Here is a 27,953-nt window from a genome sequence, read left to right as displayed (position 1 = left end):
AGCAGAATCCAACTCAAAGTGCCCTGCAGAACCAGTACAACAACAACAACAACAAAACATTTTCCCACCAAATGGAGTCGACTATATGAATCTTAAAACGTCATTGCGCTCGGCTCTCCATAACCAGTATACCAAAGAAATTTGTACACTAAATTTACTGGGCAAGAAAGAGGTTATCAACTAATAACAGTATCCTACATAATCCACAGCTATTCTCCACTAATTCTTTCTCCCTTCACATAAGAAAACAGAACCTAAACTGTCATATTCACTTCACAGATCTCCTAACCGCCTACCGGCTACAAAGAACTAAAAAATATTTAGAACTTTACAAATTGGACTGTTCATAGAAGGCAATTTCTCTATATACAGAGTATGCAGCACGAGATTGTAATCATCTTTACATCGGATAGCCAAAATCTTGGTACCCCGACAAATCCCCCTGATCAGGCAAATGACTCTGTTGGGTCAAATGTTGCAATGGAGACTGATGAGCCGGAACTGCAGGTGGAGGAATCCAGTTGCGATCAGCAGGCACAGATACTGAGTTGCTCTCTACAGTGGTTATGTCGTGAATGCTTGATCTTTTCCTTTCCTTTTTCATTGAGGTTTGACGAAGGAAATACTTCTGGGCGTGGCTTGCTACTTGGGTTGGTGTTCTTGTCACAACCACATTCCTTGAAATGCTCCTCCAGTCGCCCTTACCAAACTTTTTTAGTCCAATTAGAAATAACCTGTTCAGAGTACATAAAGAAAATCAGGCTCTTGAACAGTAGAATCGAGCTATCAGGTTGGTATTAGTATTACTATTTCCTAACACAACCACATCGTATTTAAATCTGATGTAGGGACGTAAAAACAATAAATGAATAGATTTCATGATAACACAACCACGATTGTCAGTATGCCTGCCGTATCAATGAACTAAATAAAAATATTAGAAAACTTGAACAACAGCTTAACAATTTCTACTCAATTGTCACTTTGAGATGAAAATTAAATTGAAACTTATTTGTGTCTTAAAACAATTCAAGCGTTAATTATGTAACTATGCAATATATTCTGGAAAAGTAGAACATAGCTTAGACATTCAATAGCTTGTAAAAAATAAGAATTTCAATTACTTAAAAGCCCCAAGTTAAGAAATTAACGGCCTTCGGAAAACCACTAACTCTCTTTAATGAAAATGGGATGTCCATGATATGTTTTTAGACACAATACAGAACATCTATTTAACCCTTTATTCCAAATTTAGCAACAAAATAACATTCTAATTTAGAACATATGCAACATCCAAACTCCTAAATCGAAAAAAGAAGGTGAAATTCCCGGTTCAGCTGGCAAGAAAGTTTTCATGACATCATCAAACACTTAATGGTGAACATAAATATAGAATCTAGCACATTCCAACTAGCTCCAGTTGGTAGCAAAACAAAATGGAGGACAAGGTGATGAACCAACATTTTGAACGTTAAAACATTAATTATTTGGAGCACTTAAAATAAATATACACATGTAACTATAAAAAGTAAATTACAACCCAATGTATCCAATCAAATCCCCAAAGGACGGAAATTGGCTGGCTGAAACGATCAACTTACAAATTCCAATTGGCGAAATGCTCAGTATTTGATCAATATTTGATAAATATGAATGACATATTTGGCCAAATACCAAAAAGTGATCACTTCAGCCAATTTCCCCGAAAACAAAAAGGGTGTGGATAATGAAATCAGAAACAAATGTTTTCTAGAATCAAATAACCAATTAATTAAACTAAATTTTTCTCTCAATCAATTTCTTACCAGTTAAAAACAAAGTTTGAAAAATTAAAGAAATACGAAAAAATGATACGGAGAGAGAAAGAAATTACTTGTGTTCTTCTTCAGTCCAAGGCGTTCCCTTCTTCCTCTCAGGCTCGCGGTTGGACCCAAAAGTGATCTGACTGGCCGTGTCCTCCCAGCCGACCATAGACTCATCAGCATAACTAGGCAAATTGACCCGGCCGGAATCAATTTCCAAGACATCGTGCACCAAGTCCTCGTAGTGCTCCAACACCTCCTTGGGAGTCTTGCCCGGCAACTCTCCGGCGATCCTCTCCCACCGATCGGGCAAGTCCTCCTGGAACCTGACCAGCGCCTGCTCAAACACCTTGTCCTCAAGCCGAGTCCACGGAGTCGACGCCGCCGACTGAACCACGCTCGACCAACACGGCGCCGTTTCTTGAAACATTTGCGGGTTTGGGTTGAGTTCTGTTTTGTCTTGGTTTCTTGGATATTTCGCGTAATTTGGGTTTGGTGGGAGATTTGGAGAGTTTGTGGGTTTTATAGAGGACGGACCGACGGAGAGAGGTTTTTATTTTATTATTTTTTTAATAATAATTTTGGTGCTGCCAGCTCAGACTTCTAAATCAACACGTTTTTTCTATTATTTTGGTTTTTATTTTACTATTTGTTTTATGTCGTTTTGTAAAATCGAGTGACAAATGTACGCGCCTATTTTCTGCTTCTTTTACTTTCTTTTTTTTTCTGAGTTTTTTTTTTTTTTTTCTCACTACATCGATATTTTTATATTTAGAAGAACGAGAATTTGACTAAACTACACGATGGATAACATATGTATTGTAGTTTCTCATCTTGTTATTTTTAAATTTAGTAAAAAAAACATAAATTAAAAATGAATTATCTCTCTTCCTCTCTCTCTCTCTCCTCTTTCGTCCCCATCTCTCTCACACGCACTATTGTATGGGGACGATATGGAGATGGCCGAAGTGGCGTCGGTTTTGGTGAATTCTGGCGGTGGTGTAGGGTTGGGTGGGATGTGATGGTGGTGGTGTGTAGGGCCGTCCAGGTGCAAACGGAAGTCTTAGACGAAGATGCAACTTAACCTTCCTAATTTGATACCTTAATATAATTGTTTTTAATAAGCTGGTGCTATTCGACAACCATCTAATCCAATCTATCAAGCATCTAATCCAATCCAACAACCATCTTCCACGACAATATGAATTTAAGGTTCATTAGACAAGTGTTCGGTGAATAAGTGATTTTCTTTTTTTGTCGAGTATACGGTAAATGACTTCATTTAAAATATATGTAAAATAAGGGTATTTATTGCGTTGTTATAACTCGTTTTTAATTTTCTTGTATTTTATTTCTTGAAGTTGTGAAATTACAAAAATGCAGTGGAAATCTGAAACAAAAAAAATAAAAACGTAAAATATCCATCCTACTCAAGATGGAAATATTCTTACCTTTACTGCACTCCAAAACAAAACAAAAAAACGTAGTTGGATCTCTCTATCATTATCCTTAAAAAATAATTCTTTGAAGACTAAAACGTAGCATATTTAGCCTCATGACTAGAGAACCTAAAGACTGGGTGGTAATTGGACTAACTTTTTTCTTTGGTTGATAAACTATCCCAACGGATAGACAATTAAGTAGGCCAATAAGATATCGACCATGTAAATCAAGCACATTGTCGACAAAATTGTTCAACCAAATCACAAGGATTAGTACTTTAGGCTGAATGATGCTTTTGTGGGAATATTAGATAGTAAACAACGATTATTCACGATTATCGGGTTAGAATGAGAATCATATTGAAATCTATGAGATGTTTAAGTCATTCCTCTTCGAGGTGTGGAGATCAAAGATTCAAAAATCGAAGTTACACTCAATGAGAATGGTAATCTAACTGAGCCCACTTGGAGAGTTCCTAGGTCACAGAAGCAATTGTCCCTTGTTTGATAATTAACACTTCTTGGAATGCAACCCATGGTTACTATGACACGACGGTGTGCACAGTTCTTTTGAAATAGTCCTAGTTACTTAAAGGGAGTTTTTCTTGACCTTATCTATGCTTGTTTATGTTATTTTATGATGCATTGCACGATTTGCTAAAAAATTAAATTAATTAAGACGAGAAACCTTGCAAACAACCATTACCAATACAATCAATCATAAAAGCAGAAGTAGCCCGTAAAGGAAGGGTCCTATCCCAAATATGCATATTAGAGAGACATTAGTCACTGCATCAGCTACAAAGCTTGTTTCACGATAAATATGCTTCCAAGTCACACAATGAAAGGAGAAAACCCCTTCTGTTTTGCAATCTTAAGTGCATCTTTGAGCACCAACGCTTCAGCCACGGTTATAGTACGTACACCTAATGGTCTGGCTCCAGCACTGATAGGGCAACCATTTCACTTCGAATCACAAAACCGAGAGCATAACTGCTTCCCGCAACCGAGCCATCAAAGTTAATTTTTACAAACGTCGAATCAGGCGGGTGCCACAGATCCTTTCCTTTTTTCTTTCTTGGTCTGCAGTTATCCTTGAAAAATCCATCACAATAGCAGTAGCTAAAGCATGAACTTTAGCTGGGCGAGGCTTTGCATTTTTGAAGGTTGCATTATTTCTTTCCCATCTGTCGGATCCTTCCAGAACACAATATTATGGATGCCCAGATATTTACCTTGTAGTTTTATGCTGTATCGGTAGGATGTTTACAATGTCACTCGTAGTCTGATTAAAAGTATTATTTGAGAAATAAGATGAGGATGTGTGGAAATTTACCTTTTGACCAGAAGCACTTGCAAAGTCATTCAGCACCTCAACGATAGATCTTCCAGCCGCTTTAGCAAAAATGAGGTTTATGCATGTAATACTATTTGAATTACATTAATGACTTTATTAATAGTTGCATGGCACAAGGATGGGAGGAAGAGAAACGCAGTTTAAAATCCTGCACAAAATCCTTCACTCTCATCTTTGATTTTGAGGATCTCATTCATTTTCCTTATAGGGGCAAAAGTTCAGAGAAAAAAAAGGTGAAAATAAAAACTAAAGACGAAATAATTATCAAACGGTCTCTAAATATTTCAAAACTCCTACGAGACTTGATTTTTACTCTCTAATATGGTCTTAACAAATCGATTTTCGTTGTTTAATTTGTTCATTCTTTTGTTATTTTCGCTTACATTACCATGCTCGAAATCTTAAATGCACATAACCATAGTACAAACTTGACGTAGAGAAGAATTACATGCACATAACAATCCTTGTACGTCACAGCCCTAGTTAATGATAGGTGTTTCAATGTACCTAAAACACAAGATGGCATACTATGTATCATAATACAAGCGGAAGAACATTAAGAATATTCCCTACAGTGTGACATGTCAACCTTGTGTTCTGAGTACAGATTAGGGTTCAGAAAGAATGAAAGGCACGTAAGAAGTACATAGAGAAGCAAATTGATGGATCCCTATGTCATTAAAAACTTCGGGAGTTCTGGGAGGAAAAACTCAAGCAAGCAAATTTGGAGTTTCAAAACAATAACCATACCCAGACCTGTCAATGGATCGGATCTTTTTGATCCAAATACGATGTAATTAATAGAATATTGATCGAAACTTTCAATTTGATGATAAAATCCAAATCCGATGGATCCCATCGGTTTACAGGTCTACCTATGACAAAAAAATAAGGGGAAAAAAATACACACAAAATACAACTACGATTCCTGATTATCGGTGTTTCAAATAAGTAGCAACAATGCTGGATAGCAAGTAGATACGTATCAATTTTCGAAGAAAAGATCGTGAAGGGGGTAGTCAGGAGTATGAAAGTCAGAAGCCATTCAAGATAGATTTGGACCGAAGTTAATGAAAAGTGCAAAGGCTTCACACAAGATGAAGGCGTTCTCCATGCTATGAGTTCCAAAATATACACAAGAATGGTAGACAGCAGAAATCCACTTTAAAACCATCAAATCTAGGGTTCTACACAAAGCATAAACTTTAAGCACTACACCAACGTAATTGTAAAATGTTTAGATAAAATTTCGCCAAAAAATAAAAGCTAAGAATTCCCATATTCCTGAATAACAAACCTTAAATAGGTCCATGATAACATTTACTTCATGTCGACACATTAGTACCAGGCAAGCTTCAAACGATCTTTGTCTTCAGATATCTGAAACTTTTATGGACAGGCTCCGAGAGGCAGGACCACGCTACTAGAGGCAGCGTAAACCTGTCTTTGGAACTTCGAATTTACTCATTGCTTTTATAAGGCATCTGCAACAAAAACAAAATAATGAATAAACTTATACCGCACAGGATATGATCTAAAAACTGGATGAGCCAATGCGACTGGGTTCACTTGGAACCAATCAACCATCGAGTCTGGTTTAACCTTAGGCTCGGTTTGGGTTAGGGACTTTCCTTTTTCTTTTTTTGGTCAAAGGTAAGGAATTTCCAAGTCCCAAGGGAATTTCGAACTTGGGACTTGGAGTGACACCAAGTTTTCAAGAAATGAACCGGATAGAGGCGATTATGAATGCCCTCTCACGTCTTTGTAATGCTCATGGAGGGCATTCATAATCACCTCTATCTAACAGTTTGTGGTTTATTTCTTAATAACTTGGTCTCAATCCACTGGGACTTAAAAATTAAAGTCCGTAGACTGTAATAGACTGGAACTGAAGAAGCACTGCATTTCGCCTAAATTGGTCAATCGGAAACGGTTATAATCTACATCATTTTCCACAATCCATATTTGTGGTATTCTGACCTCTTTATTTCATGTTTTCACTAATAAAAAGGACTTCACCCTTCAGTCCATATTTGTGGTATTCTGACCTCTTTCTTAACTTCTTAGATAATAAAATATGCCGAGAGCTTGTAACTCAAGTGGTTAACAGTATTCATGTGAGATCCCGTATTTTTAAATGTGTACTTTCTGTAAAAAGATATTATTGTACATGGTTTCTTCAATTTATTTTATGTATATTATTAGTTTGTTGTTGTGGTTTGTTTACAATTTATAATCACTAGGTTTTCAAGCATGCATTTTGAAAGCTGTAGACTGCAATTGAAATCTTAGTGGTGTCAGTTAATGGGATAGTTTCGTTTTAGTTTAAAGCACGCGGCAACTTGCTTTTGTAGGTGTCAATTTCTACTTCGTTGACTCATTACTTCAAGATCAGACCATATTTTTATCTATCCATTCGTTTATACTTGCTTCGTAGCCCTTAAGTCTTTTAACCGCCCATTTCCACTATAAAAGGACTTGCATTCATTCATTTATTCAACTCCACTAGAAACGTAGGTTGGCTGCTGCAATGCATGCATCTTCCAGGTTATGTATATGAATGTATGTAAATGTATATGTTTATATATACAGAAAAGAGAGTGAGGGAAAACGAAAGAAAGAGAAAGAGTTTAGGTTAGTGGGCTAGAGGGTTCGATGTGTGGAGATTGTTTGTGGACTAGCTATCGATCAGGGTGAGCGGTTTAAGTAATGTGTTCCAAATATTCTTATTTTTCAGATAACATGAAAACCATGAGTTGTCACGGGATTTATTCTATTTCTAAATCTCGATCTATTTTCATGTCAAGCATGTTTGATTTCATGTAATCGATTTCGACGTGTGTACATATACATTCCATGTGCAATCGTGTCAAGCATGTTTGATTTCATGTAATCGATTTCGACGTGTGTATATATACATTCCATGTGCAATTGTTTGAGATGTTCATGAAGCATGAGAACTGTATTGTTTGGTTATCCGATAGATAAATGTATGGCACCCGGGTAAATTAGGGCAAAATGGCCAATGTAGGGGTCATGTGGTGAGCTACATATCATGAAGGATAACCAAAATGTGAAGGGACGGTATGATATGGCACTATGTATAATGATTCGATTATTATTATCATATATTTTAGTGTGGGTAAAACAGCATGCTTGACTGCATATTACATATCCTACTCACTCGGCAACGGTGGTTGTTGCTCACCCGTCACTGTTTTATATTTACAGATGAGTTATTTGGCAAGGCAAGGTGCTAGACATGCTGAGGTTGAGTTAGACAAGGAATTTAAGAGTTTTTTTTTTATTATTTTGTACACCTTGTAAGGTTTATCGGATTTTTTTGAATAAGAGAAGTTTTGTCTTTGTTTTTATTTTTAAAATTTTTTTACTCACGCACCGGTCGCGGGTTATTCATTCACCAACTTCGGATCCGGGACGTGACAATTCACCCTTTGCACCTGAGCTCTATGCTCAATACCATGTCCTTATAACAAACTAATATAAAATGTGCATAACAATGTCCAGAGCCTAAGTTTGTACCGAATCTCGATTGGTAATCTATGCTTCATTTAAAATTAAAAAGTCAAAATATAGTTCAATAATCATACAAGTTAAGTTTGTATATGATATCTACTCAATATCATGTATTTTCATAATCATATTTTATAATACAATTTAATACAAAAGGAACACCTGTAAAACTGTATATAGACTTATTTCCAACCCACAATTTTGGATAAAGAATAGAATGGCTAAAGAACAAACTACAAGCTAAATCATTCAATTGCATTATCGTTCTTTAGTAAATTAATTTCATCCTTTTAATGTACTAAATAAATCCATGTTGAAACTGATGAAGGTCAATGTGACCCAATTACTCCAAAAAAAGTAAAATTGTACCTTACATTGAAGTTCTGTAATCGTAGACCTCAACAAAGTATCTCCAACAACCAACCTCAACTTCTTCACAAATTCATCACGAGTTATCTTTTTTACCTGAAAAGATATTATCATAATCAGACACAGAAGTGTCTAGATATTTCGAGGCTAAAAAGTTCAAACAAAAAAAGGGAGAAGGGAAAATAACGATATTAATCATACCCTGAATAAGTCGTAATGAACATTAACTTGTTTCATAACTTCAGGAGGAACTTTATTTTCAATAGCAGAAAATAACATGGGGAAAGGCATCCAAGGCGATTTAGGGGCTCTTTGAGGAGCAGAACCAGTAGTAGTGCTTTCCCCCTGAAATCCCCCAGGCTTTGAAACCACTTGAATATTGTTTCCATGAGATTTCCCAGAATCAGAAAGTGGCTGAGTCTCGCTCCCCTATTAGGAATAAAAAAAAAGAAAAAAATGCTAATCGCTGAGCACCATGGTCTACTAGTACTCCACAGTCAATAAAGGAAAGGCAAAAAAATAGCAAGAAAACTTCTGTTGCAATACAAAATATTCTCGAAGTAAAAATGTGAGACTAAGACCCAAAATAATGCAAGCTGTACTCTCCACTGAAGGGGAATTTTACTCAGTGCAAGACATAGAAAGCCTACCAAACTTCTCCGGGACTTCAGTTCAATAAATCAAACAGCTCGAAAATAAGATGTAAGCCTCAATATGGATGAGGACTTATATGTCAAACTAAGCTCATCAAAATAAAATTTTCAGGAGGCAGCCACTTGGATTGGATGAACATGTAACTCACGTCAAGCATTCTACTATGAGGAATAGATGTAAGATTTAGTAATAAAGCAAGTAATCAGGTAAAGTTACAAGCATCCCATGTTACAGCCAAGAACAACCATAAAAAATATATGAAAGTTTGGCACGCACTGTATCAACTGCAGACGAGCCCTGTGGTCCTTGGCAGGATGTTGCAACCCCGGATGCACCAAGTTTATTCTCAGTTCCAATCAGATGCCCTGTAAAAAACGTCAAGAGCCAGTTCTCAAGTACTCCAAAAAAAAAGTCCCATATAATGAAAACACGTTACTGATACAGCATTTTCTGAAGATACAGCCAGCTGTCTCAGTGAATCAGAAGTTGGAGAGGTAATTCATCATTCATCTCTTGGATTTGGTGAAACATCCCAACCATTGATGTCTATGGCCAATGGATGAAGCCTATTTGCTTAAAATAACTTCCAAACATTTTCCATCCAAACTGTAACAGCTACTGAACAGTGTATTTCAGAGCCATAGAACTATTAAAATACAGTAAGTATGGACACATAGGTTCTTATTACAGGTTAGCAAAAGAAAATAATTGAAACGAACTGGAAGATTTAAGGATTAGAGCATCACCTTCAGCATTGGATATGATCTTGAAACTAACAACAAATTCTGGATATATGTGTGTATTCATGTTCATATTCCAGACAATATAATGTTTTGGATCCTCAAGACCATCCACTCCACTATCAAAGTCTTTGCTACTGGGATGGAATTGTGTACTTCCAGGGTGAAGTAACTCCATATTTCCCATTATGACACGACAGAATAACATGTGTCGTATCCCATTTTCGTCAACATCACAAGAATTTGCACTGTGAACAAATGAAAAGTTTATTCCACCTCTAATGAGCATACTAACAAAAAGTAACCATATGTAAAACAACTGCAAGAGCATAAGTCAAATTATCAGAAAAGATACCCTTAATAACCAATACCAATACCTTCTCATGGCAAAGGAAGCCAGCAGTAACATATAACCATAATAAAATAGAAGCAACCAACAATTACCTTAGTACACTTTTACCAATGAAGGTAGTGAACAAAAACAAATTAATAAATGCCTGCTATAGCATTGTCACTCAAAATAGCCACTTTCCAATCTAGCGGGTAATAAACAGCTGCAGGTCACAGAGGACGTGCCATATGGAATAACTAGGCCTAACAAGACACTAGGTGCAGGACAATAACATACCACCTCCATACTTCACAGTAATCATGTCTAGCCCTTAATACTATCCGTCAACTGTGCCGACAATGTTATTTAGGAAACCCTAAACCATTACTTCATCCTTTCCCCATGCAAGAAACCATTTTTATCAATGGCGGAAGTAGCAACCCAACCCAGGAATACTAACTCTTTTCAAACATCTCATCATTCATATGAACAGTATGAACATAATTCTCACACAGAAAACATAAATATTAAACAAACAAACACTAACCAGGTGTTAGAGAAGCTCGCTTCTGTGAGATGAACACCAGTGCCATATATGGACTTGTTCGTGGCTAGTCCAGAATGACCAAGCCCATACATCATTATAGTTGAAAGCTCTCCTTTAGAAGAAGCAAGCCAAGCATATCGTATATTTGCATCCACCGCGAAACATTTTTGTAATTTCTACCTGCTTCTGAAAAAGTTCCAAACGAGCTTGCATCAGAGTACTTGAGCACTGGTATATATCAAGTACTTCTACAACATCAAAGCTGCTCATTCCTTTAAGGAATATCTTATGAACAGTATCCCGATCCAACTTCTCCTTTTCAATCTCAGTTGCTCTAGCTAAATTCTTTGTCATTGATTCATTGTCTTCAGAATACTCATCAACGTTTAGACCATGTTTCCTGTTGCAACTATTCTCAACTTCCGTACCATCACCATGGCTGGCAGGAATTTGATCAACCTGAATTTTCTTTACAAAGCCATTCGACTCCCCACTACATTCATTCAACCCAGATTGACCCATACCATTTATTTCAATTTCCAGGTGCAGTCTTATTTCACGTGACCCACAATGCTCTTCAGCCCAGGGTTCCAAATCTTTGCCACCTTGAGGTGAGCAGTACCAATTTGGTTCATCGTCATCCTCATCGTAAATTTCTGGAAAGAAACAACTACCAGCTTCATCAATCCAAGCAATATGTTGCTTTAGACCAGTTTTCAAGTTCAATCGGAACATATGCAAAAAATCTAGCAAATAATGTTCACCATGTGATTTGATGTTCACAGTTTCCTTCTTGACCTGTAGATCTTTCATAACCAAGTCAACAAGATCTTGAGGAAAATCAGTCCATCCACCACTCTGATAAAACATTAGGCGCTGTGGCACACCGCTTCTTGAAAAATTTGAATAAGATGCAAGTAAGGATCGTCGAGATCCAGGGCTCATAAGCTTGCTTTTGCTTCCATGTAATTTCCTTCGCTTGGCAAGCTTATTCAAGCTCGGCCTCTGAGATACTCTGTGGGTAGCCCCAGGAAAATTTGCAGCATACCGCGTTGCCCGCTTTCTCTTTGAATCGAGCTTAACACTTGGACCACTATCCAATACCTTTGCGATCTTTGTCTCCATTTCCGTCTGCTAGACCGATATCTATCAGCAAGTATGAATCCAAAAGTTCGAATTCAAAATTAAGATAGAACTCTAGCTCCCATCATTCTCAGAAGATGAGCCATCGAAGATATTTTTCAAATCCTTCCTGGGTGGGGAAAAATATGAATCATATATGAGAACACGAACGTAATCAAGGTTATAGAGAAAAATCAGACAAATAGATAAGCAAACTTAAATGGCTGCAATCCAAAGCTTGCATTATTGTGCAACCAATTCATTCAACACTACACAACTTTCATATAACTAGAGAATTTCGGTCATTTTCAGCTAACTAAGTAGACAAGAATTCTTGAATTGACGAACTTTCAAAATCCGGATGCAGGAGATCACATTAACTATAATTCAATGGTGATGGGAGGAAGAAGCATTTGAAGCGAATTGGTCTTTTCCTGAAAGAGATACAACCTAGGAGCATCAATCAATTCATCGACAACCCAATTTTTATCAAAAAAAAAAAAAAACAATTATTTGATAACAAATTCTAAATATTTCAAATAAAACAAAACCAATTGTACACATGATGGCATGGCGACTTATAAATATGATAGCATAAAGGCATTAAAATTTAAGATCATAGCACTTGGTGAAATTCCACAGTTAAAAGCTACTTGGCGAAGTCAAACTTTATAATAACCAAAGAGAGAGAAATGCATTAAAAACCCATACAAATGCCAATCAGCAGGCTTCTTAAATGGATTGTTAAGGTCAGGTCGTACTTCTTAGAAGAGCATGCAACGTTGCCTCAAGGAATTACCTCTGGCCCTAGGGTCTGTGGGGGTCAATACGGGGATCTTCTTCAGGGAAATGATCCCACGCCTCAGATATGTTTGCTTCTCTTTTCTTTCTACGAGTAGGGGGTTAGATGAGCTGTAACCAACGATGTTTCAGCTAGGGAAGAATCAAGATCAACAAAAGTGGTTGTCGTGATTGTTCTTTGGAATCAGAGAAAGGATCTCTCCAACACAAAATTAACGTACAAACTCCGAAATCTAATTTCGAAAAATATCCAGAATTGTAATCAGCTCATAAACATATAGATCAATTTCAACCAGATCAAAGCAAATTCAACATAGAATCAGCATAAACATCAGCCCAGCATCACTACCAAACAGATATTCAGATAACTTGCAATCAAAAATTAAACAGTTCAAACACATAAGCAGAATACAACAGCTAATAAAAAATACTTAATCATCTAAACAGTATCGGCATCGACCCGCCAACAGAACAACCAAAAGAACGCAACAGTTACCTCAATCCTCAAATCAACAACCCGGTAAACCACGGTGCAATCAAGGCTGACAGACAAAAAAAACAATTGATTAGATACTAGCATCAAACCAAAACGCAAATGAATTTAAAAACAAAAAGTATAATTTGTAAATTAAAAATAAAAATCAGGTTTTCCCTGAACACTCACAGATCGGCTTGCTGATGGCTTCAGTTGCTTCCATGGCTTCGCTTGAAAATTGTGAGCCGGAGTCGTGGTGATTACTACGACGGTGCTAGGGTTTCGGATTGGCCAAGGGTTTGACAAGGCAGGCGCTACTTTGACATGTAAATGCAGATGGGAGGGTTGCGTGGCGAGGACGAAGACCTAGAAGTTGTGATCCTGCGTTTTCTTACCTACAATACTAGTCAGCTATGACGTTGACGCGTGGCGATAAAGAAAATTAATAATCGCCTCTCGGGCCCCCTTCCTTGGAAAGGTGAGACGTATTTTTCAAAGTTTGATCATTTTTTTAGATAAAATTTTATAAATGATATAGTATAGAGGGTTGGTAATTAGATTATTAGTTAAATGTTAATTAAATTGTTTACTTTTTATTAGTAACATGTTATATAATTTACAAATTTAGTCTAAAATATTAAAGGTATTTTTAGTACTCTACTTGAATCCAATTTTATAGACTCAATAACATTTTTGAAGTTTTATATCTTATTTTGGTTGGATTGTTTTCATAAACTCCACTCAAACAAACTTAAAAATTAACCTACTTATAGAAAACGCAAAAAGTGAGTTTTTAAAAATTTTAAACTCCAAACCTACTACTTTCTTTATTTTGTCCTCTCACTCTCAAACTTCGTCTGCAAGCTCTCTATCTCAATCTTATTTTTATCTCCCCTCATTTCTTTCTCTCTCCTCCACTCTCCCTTCCTTCTGAATCTCTACCTTATAGTTCTCTCACCTCTTAGCTCTTTTTCTCCTCTCTCTTTTTTATCTCTCTTTGACTCTCTTGAATTTATTTGTCTGTCCAATTAAATTTAATAGTAATATTCGAATTTACAAGGAGCTTCTATTGGGTTTTTTTTTCTTCTCTCTTAAACTATTAAAATTTAAAAACAACTTTGAGTCTCATATCAAATAAGTTTTTAAATCTTAAAGAAAACCGTTCTTAAAAGATGTTTTTAAGAAATGTCTTGAAAATTTCTAAAATTTTTTTAATACGATACCAAGCAAACCCTAATCTACCTAAATTACTCATTTTTTAAGGATGCCATTGTTGACATTCATTTTGTAAACTTAATTTGCTTATTAAAAAAATAATATCACTAAGGATTCTAATTTGCCCTTATTTTAGAGCACACAACCAAGAATAATTTTAACCAGCGCACTCGCTGTCTTTCCTCAACCCATTTACTCTAGCTTCTAGCTCAACACTCCTCGCTGGCGACGACTCCACTGATTCAAATATCCATCGCCCAACCCAAATCCCAAGCTTTCAACTTGTGAAACTTCTCTTCGAATGTGAAGCCAAGTCATATAAAAAAGTTCATAACACTTGTGATTCAAAATCCCCATTGGTCATGAAAGTTTTTCAACATCTCCATGAAACTCTGTGAATTGAGCTCAGTACACCCACGAAGAAAATTGAGGTTCCATTATAAAATCGATTAGCAATATAAGGAGTAGCTCAATTATGTATAAGGACATGCAAAGTCATTTCTTTCCCCGACTTTGAATTTATATTTTCAATACCTCTTCACGCAAGGGCGGAGCCAATGAAGGTTTAGATCATCTCCAAAGGAGATGTCAAATATTCCAAATAGAATTAAAAGACATTCAAGTGTTCTCCAATGGACATTCAAGTGTGTATATATACATTCCATGTGCATGTGCAATCGTTTGAGATGTTCATGGTGCATCAAAACTATATTGTTTGGTTATCTGATACATAAATGTATGGCAAACGGGTAAATTAGGGCAAAATGGCCAATGTAGGGGTCATGTGGTGAGCTACATATCATGAAGGACAACCAAAATGTGAAGGGACGGTATGATATGGCACTGTGTATAATGATTCGATTATTATTATCATATTTTATAGTATGTGTAAAACAACACGCTTGACTAAAATTTTATAAGTGATATAATATAAATGCTAGTGATTGAATTATTAATTAAATGTTGATTAAATTGTTTAGTTTTTATTAGTGACATATCATATAGTTTATAAATTTAGTTTAAAATCTTAAATGCATGTTTGGTATTCTACTTGAATCCAATTTTATAAACTCAAAAATACATTTTAAGTTTTACGCCTTATTTTGGTTTTACTGTTTTCATAAACTCCACTCAAACAAACTTAAAAATTAGCCTACTTATAGAAAACACAAAAAATGAGTTTTTAAAAATTTTAAACTCCAAACCCACTACTTTCTCTATTTTCTCCTCTCACTCTCAAACTTTGCTTGCAAGCTCTCTATCTCTATCCTATTTTTTTCTCTCCTCTCATTTCTTTCTCTCTCCTCTACTCCCCCTTCCTTCTGAATCTCTCTCTACTCCGACTGTCTCTATGAATTTATTTGTCTGTCCAATTAAATTTAATAGTAATATTCGAATTCACGAGGAGCTGCTATTGGTTTTTTTTTCTTTTCTCTTAAATTATTAAAATTTAAAAATAATTTTGAGTCTCGTACCAAATAAGTTTTTAAAACTTAAAGAAAACTGTTCTTAAAAGATGTTTTTAAGAAATGTTTTGAAAAAATCTGAAATTTTTTAATACGATACCAAGTAGACCATAGTCTACCTAAATTACTTATTTTTTAAGGATGCCTTTATTGACATCCATTTTGTAAAATTAATTTGCTTATTAAAAAAATATTATCACTAAGGTTCCTAGTTTGCCCTTATTTTAGATCACACAACCATAAACAATTTGAACTGACGCACTTGTTGCCTTCCCTCAACCCTTTTACTCTAGCTTTCAGCTCACCACTCTTCGCTACGACAACTCTACTGATTCAAATATCTGTCGCCCAACCCAAATCCCAAGCTTTCAATTTGTGAAATATCTCTTCGAATGAAATGCCAAATTACATGAAAAAGTTCATAACACTTGTGATTCAAAATCCCCATCGGCCATGAAAGTTTTTCAACATCTCCATGAAACTTTGTGAATTGAGCTTAGTACACCTACGAAAAAAATTGAGGTTCCATTATAAAATTGATTAGCAATATAAGGAGTAGCTCAATTATGTATAAGGACATGCAAAGTCATTTCTTTTCCCGACATTGAATTAAAATTTTCAATATCTCCTCATGCAAGGGTAGAGCCAATGAAGGCTTAGACCATCTCCAAAGGAGATGTCAAATATGCCAAATAGAATTAAAAGACATTCAAGTGTTCTCTAATGGATATGCCAAATATGATGTGGCAGCTGAGTCATTTGACTCCTTACTTTCTAGCTGTCTTTTTTTACAGCAAACAAAGAAGGTGTGAAGTCTAGTTTTATTGTTTGGTTTCCCTTGTCAAATGTTGTAAATTGTACCATACATGCTTTAGTTATATTTAGGGTTTAATTGATTCTCTGGGATCATGTTGCTGGAAATATCACTTCAAGAGCTTAATTTCTCTCATCAAAGGTTTGTTCATACATATGCATTTCATGCAACTATTTCCAATTCATTCTATCTAGGTGTTCTGTCTCGTCAAAACTTCTCGCTGCTTTCACGCAAGCTGGGGACACACTTTAAGACAACCCACATGTGCCATTTGACAACTTTTTCCCGAAAATGGGTTTTTAGCCCTAGATCTTTCCAGATTGATTTTGCACATGACATGTGGCTTTTTTGGTCCCCTGTTCTGCCTATACACCAAGCCTTCTTTATAAAGATCAAGCTAGGGTTCATTCGGTTTTTGGGGTTGAGATTGGAAAAGTTTTCTGGAGAGCTTTATTTTCATCTCCATCTCAGACCTCCTAAGAGCATCAAACATATTTTATAGGTAATGTTCTTCATCGAATATTTCAAAATCTAACTTTGAAATTGCTTGGTTAAATTTGTTTTATATGCTCATTTGTTTTGGCTAGGAGTATTACATTTTTAGAAAATAGTTGATTTTAGCTTTGAGCTACCTCTTGTGTTCTTCATTGAAACCCTAGCCACAAAGTCATGTTCATGCATCAAACACCCAATCATTGCATATTAGGGTAGCATTTTCTTCATGGTTTTGTTTTAATTTCGTGGTCAAGTTTTTCAAGTATCAAATCTTTAAACTAACATCTTTTTAGATTTGCATTAGTTTCATCTTTCAAGGGTTTGACTGGTGAAACTGACTATACAATCGAATCCAGATTTGCATCAACTTCATCATAACATCATTTGCATAAGTTGATTGGATTTCGGTGCTGCAAGGTGAAGAGCTCAGGATGAGCTGCCACTTCATGAAGACTGAAAGAATCCATCTTGTGGAAGGCAAGGTTGCACAAAGGTACAAGCTGCTCCGTAGATTAGGATCTAGGAATTGAGCTTGTGTGGTTACTTTGTAAGAATCTTGATTTCACTAGTGGATTGGATTTAGTAGAGAGTACCCGGTTTTTTTTACCCAAATGTGGGTTTTTTCGGCCAAAAACATCTTGCGTTGTTTGTCTCTTAAGCTTGTCCACATATCTTATTTACTTGTATATGTTTCATGCATCCTATAAATTGTTATTTAATATGTGTTAGAGACTAAGCTTACGCTGCATATTATGAGCAATGAACTGATTTGTTGTTGACTAAGATAGCTCGTAGTGATCTAAATTTGGTTCATAGATTTGCATTTGATTAACTGACGAATTTGTACTTGTTGACAGGTGAGCTTAACTAGTCAATCTCGCATACTTTAACTCATAATTGCTTTGTTATTATTGTTTGCATAATGAATCGATATGTAAACGTGTTCAAGCTTAGGAATTATTGTTCTGAAACTAATCTGGGCAGACTCTGATTAGTTGAACGTATTGGTCAATTATGTTTTGTTCTTACAACTGCACTTTATATCACTGACTAACTTGTATCTAGTCTACTGTGCAAAGTTAATTTTATTTACAGGATATTCCGCCAAGTACCGAATTTTAGATTGAGTCAAATATTTTTAATTTTATTTTTTAATTCATAGGTCCCATTAACAACCAATAGAATAAAAACAAAAATTAATTTTGATTATTTTAATAGTTAATATATCTCTGGGCGCAATAAAATAATAATATGCATATTTGATACATCTATTGGAAAAGAAAAGGATTTAGCACTTGTATTCAATTTGCCAGATCAACCATCAAACATAATTTTGACATACTATTTTTGACATCTCCTTTAGGGATGCTCTTAGTATAGTCAATTGACCCTTCTCAAGTTATATTGCATATTTGTATATGTTCAAATTTGATTTTGTATGTATTATTCTCAAGGCATGGTCCTTCTCACCGATTGGACCTTTATTGAAATAAAAGCTGACATAAATTTCACAAATATGAAAATTTTGATTTGTTGACTTGTATGTTTCTAGGGCCTAGAAGATATTTAAAAAAATGGTAATATGAATGCTAAATGTGGTAGTAGTTGTGGTTAGTTGTTGAAATAAATTTTTATATTAGTGAAATTTACTACCCTACATGAAGACATAGCACCTCAATCCATGAATAGGAAATCAACTTGGCAAACCTAAGGATTTTGTGCTATTAGATGATTTTATTTTGTTTTGTCTTAATTTTTGTTAATTTAAGTTGACCATCCTTAGTAGATTTTTCTGACTCCACCAGTACTCTCACGTGTGGCAAGTTCTCAAGTTTAATATGTGGACAACATAAATTGGGTGACGTGGAGTACGTGTGGTTGTTGTGGTTCACACATGAGACAATCTGCTTTGATACCATGAAGAAAGTTGAAGTTTCATCATAAAACTTATTGGAAATATGAGGAATGCCTAATTACTTATAAGCACATGCAAGGTCCATTCTTTACCCAATGTGGGATTAATATTTTCAACACCATTGTGAAGCCAAATATAATCCCAAAAATCCAGAAGGTGACACGTGGACTTTTACTCATGAAAGATAAGATTGCCCTCACTAAATGGGCATCGAATATTTATATTACCACTCACAACTCATCATCCCTACAAGTTCAAGCAGCGGACTATGACTGCTTAAAACTCCCCTACTCGTGGCATAAAAAAGTCAAAGGCATTAAAGATATAATTTATCAAGTAAGGAATCCCTACCACAATCAATTAGGGATATTATCACTATTATTCTAAGATATTATCTCCTAATTAATATCATGGAAATATATTTTCCTTGCGCATCCTACGAATGACATAACTTGGCCAATAAGAGGCTACCATGTGTAGGGCAGAACCATACACCATGGTCGGCCACTACATCCTATAAATACCCTCATCACCTCCAAAATTTGATAAGTTTTTCGCTATACCAAAAAACCTAAATACTCACTCTATTCAGAGTTTCTGACTTAGGCATCGGATATCCATTAGCCAAATCATATTCCCCTTCCCTCACTCCTCGTGGGTGCGTGAGGCTTTGGACTTTGATAAAAAAATGTTGATTGTTTTGTAGATACAATTTTGTCAAGACTGAAGACGACGAAAATTTTCTGCCACAAGTTAGTGCTTTCATTGAAAGTTTGATTCACACACTTGAGAAAGTCTTTCGCATTCAACGTTTCAAAATTTTTGTTTATATGTAGATATTCCCACATGTTCCTATTCTTAGAATTTTTATTTAAATTCTTTGAATAGCCCCGGTGAAGAAACACGATGATGGGAAATTATGAAACCACGGCAAATGGAACATTCTACGTATAAGGATTTAGACCGGAAGATGGATCACCACATAGCCCCATGTCGTCGCTCCTCGAGGATCACCACGGCAAAATAAGCAACTCTACCACCATGGGGCGCCACTGTTACCATGCCAGCAGTGAAAACAGTCACTGCAGTGGTCCACAGTGCACCCTCGAGCCATGGTGAAGAAGCTACGAAGCATCAAACCCACAACGCAAGGGCATCAATTCAACAAGCCTAGGTAGCTACAGGCCTAAGGTAGCAATGAAAATATCTTGCCCAATCCACATGGGTCTAAACCATAAGCAAGACCTAAAAGCGTCGCTGCCCTAACAACACAAGCCCAAGATGGGTAGCCAGGCCAGACATAACTCAGGCCTAGCACGCACATAGTTTGGCATGCTCTCAAGCGCCTAACCGGCTTCCGCGGCCCACCTGATGGGTCCCAGACCTGTTCAACCGACCCAACTTAAGGTTCACAGATTGGCGATTAAACTGGGATTATTTTTGCTTCGTTTTTTTTTTGCAGATTTACTAGTCCCAGCTTGAATTTTAGATCCGAAATCCATTACACTTCCACTACTCATATAGATGTCTATCATCCAAGCTCTTCCACCCCGAATAGTGAACAACATTTGTCTCGACAGGTCGCAGATTTGACAAGCGTATTTGCGTAGTAGACGACTTTCATGAATCAGCTCTTATAGTACATCGAGACACAGCGCACCCCAGATGAGGTGTCCAGAAATAGGACAAGGGCATACGACGACATTTCTTTCCAGCACGTCCCATGCATTATGTTTACCCATTTAATTATGCATTATTAGTTGCATATATATATATGTGTGTGTGTGTGTGTGTGTGTGTTGGTGCTGCGGATGCATAGGTAAGTGCCAGGTAAGTTATGGTTTATGTTTATGTTCAGTAGTGATTTGAGATGCATAGAGAGCTCATAACCTGCACCTCCGGTGTTAATGCTCCCGTCCAGAGTTGGGCACAGTCCTTCACGTGATGTTCACCTCCCGCACCACACGCTCATCTTGGATCCAAGTTAGGTGCACAGTCCTATCGTACATACCACTTTAGGTGGTTCCGACTTGTAGGTGACCCGCGATTATTCGCCCAGTCTTCACGTGATCGTAGCACTTAAGCGTACTTATTATACACCCAGTCCTGTCGTACAGACCACTTTAGGTGATTCCGACTCGTGTGCAGGTATAGTTAGTGAGATGGAGATTTAAGCTCTAGATTCAGCCGTACAGGTCACGTTAGGTGACTCCAGCTGACAGATTACATGACATTGTTTGGCATTACCTGAGTACTTACATTTTATTTCGAGACATTTGGCATGGCATATTTCCGAGCATGATTTATATATATATATGTATATATTCTATTTTTCTGGGAAGTATATAGGTTTTACGGCCAGGGGTTAGAACTTTGTTTATGAAATGGTTTTTGAAAAGCTTTATTTTTGCCCGCTCACGCTTTTTGTTTTGTGCCCCTCCAGGTTCTAGTTTGGCTAGCGCCTTTGGTGGCTCCCCAGAGGATTTTCCCGGCTTATATGACAGATTATCACCAATGTAGGACCACCTTTGGGTGTGCTTAATTAGTGTTGTTTCTCCCAGATTGCATTAAGTCTTTCGTGCTCTGAACTTTGTTTTTCACACTTACGCTTGCACATGTATGTTATTTACTTTGTGTATAGCTGTGTTTTTGTTTATTTGTACTTTTATTATTATTTATTAGCTTCCGCACTGTTCACATGGTTACGTCACTTTCACGTGACGACCAGCATGCCCTGACCTTGGTCGGAATGTGTCAGCATATGTGACTATGTGCTTTACATATGATAATTAACGAAAATAATTGATTGATTAGGTTCAAAATATATTTGTTAATTAGTATGGATTTTTAACTTTATTGGTCAAACGTATGAATTTTTAACTTTTTTGGCCGAACATATGGATTTTTAACTATCATACCTTTATATAGATGGATGCCAGAATTTGAACCGATACATAAAAAATTGTATCCATGAGGGATGTGTTGGCATAAATGCCCTTCCATTTATTTCTAGAATCCGAATTCTCTCCGGCTCTTTTTGTGAGAGTTTTAAAAATTCGTGAATTGTATCTATTAGTCGTATATCGTAAACGTTAATTTTTTTAAATACTATTTATATTTAATTTTAAATAATAAAATTTAAAATAATTCCTAAAAACACGATGACAAATAAAATATACAGATCCTCGAAATCTTTCCGAAGAGAATCCGATGACGATTCTTATTCCCAATTCACATCTCCCCTATGACCCATACTGATTCCAGTAAGTAGCTAACCTTTTGGCCTTCCTCCTCTGCCTTGTCTTTTATCCAAAGTCACCGTCCGCAGTCAGAAGCTTTTACATTTATTTATATAAAGGAAACTCGATCCTCACTCAAAATCCAAAGGAAAGATAACCCACATCAAATCTCAATGGAGATTAGTGCCCCAGTCCCCCATGGCCCCTCCTCCTCTTTCTCAAGTCCCCGGGCCTACCTCCGAGCCCTGGCTGACACACCCACCCGCCTCGCTCGCCGGGCCAGTTCCGTCTCCACCTCCTACGACGAAATGAGCGCCGTCCGAGCTCGCTCCGGCCCCCACATGCAGAAGACGCTCCGCTGGTTCGACCTCGTCGGATTGGGCCTCGGCGGGATGGTCGGTGCTGGCGTCTTTGTCACCACCGGTCGTGCCAGTCGCCTCTACGCCGGCCCAGCTATCGTCATCTCCTACGCCATTGCCGGATTCTGCGCTCTTCTCTCCGCCTTCTGCTACACTGAGTTCGCCGTCGACATGCCCGTTGCTGGCGGCGCCTTTAGCTACCTCCGCGTCACCTTCGGTAAACTTTCTGATATTTTCTTCTGTTCTTTCTTTCTCTATGTTTCTAATAATTAATTACTTAAATGCTTTCCTTTTTGGCTTATTTTTGATATTTTTGGTTTGGGATTTGGGGTTTGGGCGTTTGGGTTTCTCAGGTGAATTCGTGGCGTTTTTAACCGGAGCGAACCTGGTGATGGACTACGTAATGTCGAACGCCGCCGTCGCGAGGGGCTTCACCGCCTACTTGGGCTCTGCAATCGGCGTCCCCGCCGCCAAATGGAGGTTCACTGTCTCCGTACTCCCCGACGGATTCAATCAGACCGACGTCGTCGCCGTCGTCGTCGTTTTAACCATTACGCTTATCATCTGCTACAGTACGAAGGAGAGCTCTGTTTTGAACATGGTGCTGACGGCGGTGCATATAATTTTCATCATGTTTGTTATAGTCGCTGGATTCTGCAAAGGGGACTGGAACAACTTCACGCACCCGGCCGACCCGGCTCGGCCATCCGGGTTTTTTCCTTACGGGGTTTCGGGTGTGTTTAATGGGGCAAGTATGGTTTACCTCAGCTACATCGGGTACGACGCCGTATCGACGATGGCGGAAGAGGTGAAGAATCCGGTTAAGGACATCCCAATCGGCGTGTCGGGCTCAGTCTTGCTCGTCACCGTCCTCTACTGCTTAATGGCGGCGTCCATGTCGAAGCTCCTCCCGTACGACGCGATCGACCCGGAGGCTCCGTTTTCGGCAGCGTTCAGGGGGAAGTGGGAGTCGAACGTGATCGGAGTGGGGGCCAGTTTTGGAATTCTAACGTCACTGCTTGTGGCCATGCTGGGCCAGGCGCGTTACATGTGTGTCATCGGACGGTCCAGGGTTGTCCCTGGTTGGTTCGCTAGGGTCCACCCTAAGACATCCACGCCTGTCAACGCCTCCGCTTTTCTCGGTACGTTAATTATCCAAAAGTTTTATATTTCTTTTTTTTTTTTCCTCCTTCGTTGGTTTGTTTCTTTTATTTTAATTTTTTGTTTTGTGTTGATCTGAGAAAGAAAGAAATCAAATCACACACAAATACAGCGTTAGATTTTTTCATGAACACGAAACATTGGCATCACGCGGCCTAATATTGTTTAATGTTCTTTTACTCGTTTTATGATCTGTGCTGTATCAAATTATGCTTCGGGTCAAAAATCACACAACGGTGGATTAATACAGTAAAAATTTCTGGATAAAATTCCAATATGTAATTCAGTAGATAAATATATTACATAGTCTATTTTATAAATTAGTAACTTATCCATTTAGTGTTTTTATTATTAGAAAAAATAAACACCTTAATTAATTAAGGATTAAATCATCAATCCTCATATATTTTTTATTAACGTATGCTTATCAAATGAGCATAAAGAGATTTTTTCAAAAGTAAAATTTTTCATAGACTCTAAATCATTTTATATTTTTGCTATAATTCCCATGCCAATATTACAATTATGGTGCAAAAAAAAAAGATGGCTAAGAGTCTATAGAGAGTTCTATTTTGATGAGTAATACTATATTTACCACTTATTTGTAATGTCTTTGTAATAGACGTAGGATCTGTCACCAGAAGTTGTCTCATCTCTCTGACACATTATGTTACAAATAATTGGTAAAAACAACATTTTTACATTTGGAGAGAGTCTTATTAGCATTTTTCTTATTAAATTTGGATTTGGATCTGGATCCTCTTCTAAGCTTAGGAGACTGAGCCTTCTAAGCAAAGCATACGGGCAGTAGGATTTTGATCTAACAGTTACAAATAAGAGAGTCTTTTAAAAATTATAATAATTGTAACCGTTAGATCAAAATTTAACAATTCATATGCTTTGTTTTAGTGGCTCAACCTTCTAAGATAGGATCCAAATCCATTAAATTTAGGGTGGTTGTGATAATGTGTCAGTCGATAATGGTAATAATATAACGCTTTCTTTTCGTGTTTATCAATCAATGTGAGAGTTAATGTGTTTGCGTGCAATGCGTGTGTTGTTTGCTGTGCGCGCACTTTGCCCCATGCGAAGGAGGAGGTTTATTCCGGGCGTTTCGAACTAATTCTGTGGTGGGGTCCATTTGAACCGTTTCCGTTTTCCACGGCCGACCGACCGACCGTCCGTTTTGTTTTGGCTCATCTTCTTTTGACCAAAAAAAGTTCTAGCATCGCCCGACGGATGAGTTGACGGATTTTGTAAGTATATTTGTCAGCAGCTGATTGGTAGAGTTAGGAGTTAGGATTAGTGGAGGGATTAGGAGAAAATCCTCCTGATCAAGCAGCGTGGGCTGTTAGATTACCATCCAACGATTATAATTAATATAACTTTAAAGGAACTCCAGTTTATAGCCCAATAGCCCCACACTGCTTAGTCAGGAGAATCCTTTTCTTAGGTTCAAGAGATGATCCAAATCCTTAGTGGAGAGATTTTCAATGTGATCGGCACATGGTGGTACATCACGTGTCCTTATATAAATGATGGAATATGTGTTAAAAAATTAATAAATTAAAAATTAAAAAATTTCACTATTTATATAAAAATACATGGTGTACTATTTGTATTTCCGTCACAATTAAAAAATTTCTCTAGTGCGTGGCTGGTAAGAGGCACACGTAGGAAATTATCAACTGTTGATTAGTGTAGGGTTTAGTGAGTCCTCCATCTCCTCCCTGCCATGAATGGTTGGGAATTGCGTGGCCCACTTAAACCCTAAATATTTGTTGTTGCTAATAATAAATAAAGATGATGTGAAAAAAGATCCTACCTTTGTCCACCAGCGAAAGTGTGAGAACTGCAGCTTCTTCGTCCTTCCTTCCTGTAATCTATGTGTTTATCTAATAAGATGTGATGAGGAAAGAGGGATGTCAATGTGAGTCATCTTCATCCATTTTGGATTTTGCTTAAGCTACCTCGGAAGTAGATGCGACAAATCAACTCATTAGGTTGTTAACGGGTACCAGATTTATTTAGTTTTACTTCACTTACACGATTGTTAACACTACAAATTTCACTTCTGTATTATGATGATATCAATTAAACAAGTCTTAATTGGTATTCATTAACAACCCAATATGTTGATTTTCTGCATCTACCCGGTAAGACAATATGAGTGTTTGAATTTGTTTGATGTTTGTGAGGAATTGAAAAAATCAAGACAACTGTTAAAACGTAACATCCGAAGTATCTCATACTTCAGAACACCATAGAATTTTTGTATTTATCGTCATAAGTTCTCATAACATTGTTGTTCTGCTCTATTCGTCGTCTCATAGCATGTTTAATCTTGTTGGTGGTGTTGGTGATGAGTATATTTTGGTGATATATCAATTGGTTGCAGCCGCCCGCGAGCTGTGCGCATGGGTGAAATGGAACTATGCTAGGAATTTGCTTTTGTCAACTTTAGTGCAATGGGCGTATCAGATTTCTCTCCATCAATTTATCTATCTATCTATCTATCTCGTGGTCGTAGTATCAATTTTCTTTTTTCAATATCTAATATAAAACATGGTTGATAGTTACCTTTGCAGCCAGCTTTTATCATGTTCATGGGCATTCTGACTTTAGCATCATCGTCATCTTTATCTTTATCTCTGTCGCTTTCGTGTTCGATTTTTAAGTTGTAGGAGATTTTAATGTTCAAGTTACGAGTGAGTCAAATGGTCGAGATTGGTCCAACCATGCATCTTCAATGTTCACTAGATAAAAATCCCTGCATATGCATGCACTTGCAGCCATTGATGGAAGACGACCTTTTATTTTCTCTCAATCTCACCTGTCAAACTTCGTATAAATGGCTATCCCACTCAACTCGGCAACTTGGCTCTCATATTCTTTGTCACATTTATGCTTTTGTTTTGTGGGTGCTCGTCTAATCTTCATCTCCCATCACCTCTTTGTTTTTCTCGTCTTAGTCCCGAAAATTAAAAAAATTAAAAAATTAAAGTTACTCGCCCTTAGAAAAAGTCTAGTCTATGTTACGTGTGTTTTTTATTTTTTTTCCTGTTCTTCTCCATGTTTTTCGTACTTGCATATTTGTGACTTGTTCCTTTCAGGTATCTTGACAGCCGCAATTGCGCTTTTCACGGATCTGAATGTCCTTCTCAACCTTGTATCCATCGGAACGCTATTTGTTTTCTACATGGTGGCCAACGCTGTGATTTTTAGGCGCTATGTCGTGGTGGGGACGACCAATCCACGACCTACATTATCATTCCTGTGCTCATTTTCCCTCACCTCTATCATCTTCGTCTTCATTTGGCATTTCGCACCACGAGGGAAGCTGAAAGCCTTCATGCTTGTTGTCACCGCAGCAATTGCGGTTTCAATGCTGCAAATTTTCCATTTCCAGGTTCCACAAGTGAGAAAGCCGGAATATTGGGGCGTCCCCTTGATGCCATGGATGCCATCCATCTCCATCTTCTTGAACATATTTTTGTTGGGGTCTATGGACAAGCCATCCTATGTGAGGTTCGGAGTCTTTTCGGGAGTTACCGTGCTCGTGTACGTGTTCTATAGCGTTCATGCTAGCTTTGATGCAGAAGGAAGTGGATCTCTCAATCAAAAGAACGGTGAATTTCAGAGAGAATCAGCTCAAGAAAGTAATGATCCAAGTCTTGGAGTGTAGATATTTCATCTATTGACTTGTAATTGTGATGTTGATGGACCAATTAGAGAGGGAAAACAAGGAGAAGAGAAAAGGTTAGGAAGAATAGATGGCGCGCATCTTTGCCCAAATGACAAATGTATAGTTTGGTGTTTGGTGGGTACTTGAAAAAGCAAAGCTTTTTAGGCTATGGTTCCTTTACCCGGCTGGCAATGTAATCCCATCAACTTTATCGTTGGATGTTGATCTCACTAGTAATGACTTGTAAGATAGAGCATCACAAAAATGCAAACCAAATAAAAATTTCCATGTGCTCAGAGTCGGGAATACAGGTTGGTACGTGCGATATAATATAAGTGAAGAGATGATATATTATTTAGTGTCTCCACTTGTATTATTAAACGTGATGTACATGCTTGTGTTTCACTGACAAAATTTCTTGCAAAGCAAA

The 27,953-nt window shown here is 37.2% G+C and overlaps 3 protein-coding genes across 4 annotated transcripts; 1 reads left to right on the top strand and 2 right to left on the bottom strand.

Annotated features, from left to right (window-relative positions):
* Window positions 1-130: 130 nt before the first annotated feature.
* LOC103933618 (transcription factor DIVARICATA) lies at window positions 131-2,313 on the bottom strand. Its single transcript, XM_009343310.3, has 2 exons — window positions 1,874-2,313; window positions 131-734 (listed from the first exon to the last, which is right to left on the bottom strand). The coding sequence occupies exons 1-2, from the start codon at window positions 2,230-2,232 to the stop codon at window positions 401-403; spliced, it is 693 nt and encodes a 230-aa protein (XP_009341585.1). The 5' UTR covers window positions 2,233-2,313; the 3' UTR covers window positions 131-400.
* Window positions 2,314-5,743: 3,430 nt separating this feature from the next.
* Window positions 5,744-13,571, bottom strand: LOC103933617 (probable inactive poly [ADP-ribose] polymerase SRO1). Its single transcript, XM_009343307.3, is given in 9 exon segments — window positions 5,744-6,085; window positions 8,505-8,600; window positions 8,706-8,933; window positions 9,435-9,523; window positions 9,905-10,146; window positions 10,777-10,928; window positions 10,930-12,028; window positions 13,196-13,241; window positions 13,364-13,571. Coding segments are annotated over 7 exon segments (1,803 nt in total). The 5' UTR covers window positions 11,902-12,028; window positions 13,196-13,241; window positions 13,364-13,571; the 3' UTR covers window positions 5,744-6,061.
* An 8,766-nt stretch (window positions 13,572-22,337) lies between these two features.
* On the top strand, window positions 22,338-27,753 carry LOC103933616 (cationic amino acid transporter 7, chloroplastic). 2 transcript variants are annotated; one of them, XM_048572780.1, is made up of 3 exons: window positions 22,338-22,894; window positions 23,031-23,819; window positions 26,237-26,429. In XM_048572780.1, the coding sequence occupies exons 1-3, from the start codon at window positions 22,492-22,494 to the stop codon at window positions 26,398-26,400; spliced, it is 1,356 nt and encodes a 451-aa protein (XP_048428737.1). In that variant the 5' UTR covers window positions 22,338-22,491; the 3' UTR covers window positions 26,401-26,429. The 2 variants fall into 2 exon arrangements, with proteins under 2 accessions (XP_048428737.1, XP_009341581.2); XM_009343306.3 differs by lacking the exon at window positions 26,237-26,429 and adding an exon at window positions 26,952-27,753 and having other exon boundaries at window positions 22,347-22,894.
* Window positions 27,754-27,953: the final 200 nt, after the last annotated feature.

The sequence above is a fragment of a genome, unplaced genomic scaffold (genome assembly GCF_019419815.1).
Source record: "Pyrus x bretschneideri cultivar Hongxiangsu unplaced genomic scaffold, Pyrus_bretschneideri_v1 Contig62, whole genome shotgun sequence".
In the NCBI taxonomy this organism is placed as follows: domain Eukaryota; kingdom Viridiplantae; phylum Streptophyta; class Magnoliopsida; order Rosales; family Rosaceae; genus Pyrus; species Pyrus x bretschneideri.
The sequence above is the reverse complement of the archived record's forward strand: the minus strand, read 5'-3'. Positions and strand labels throughout refer to the sequence as shown.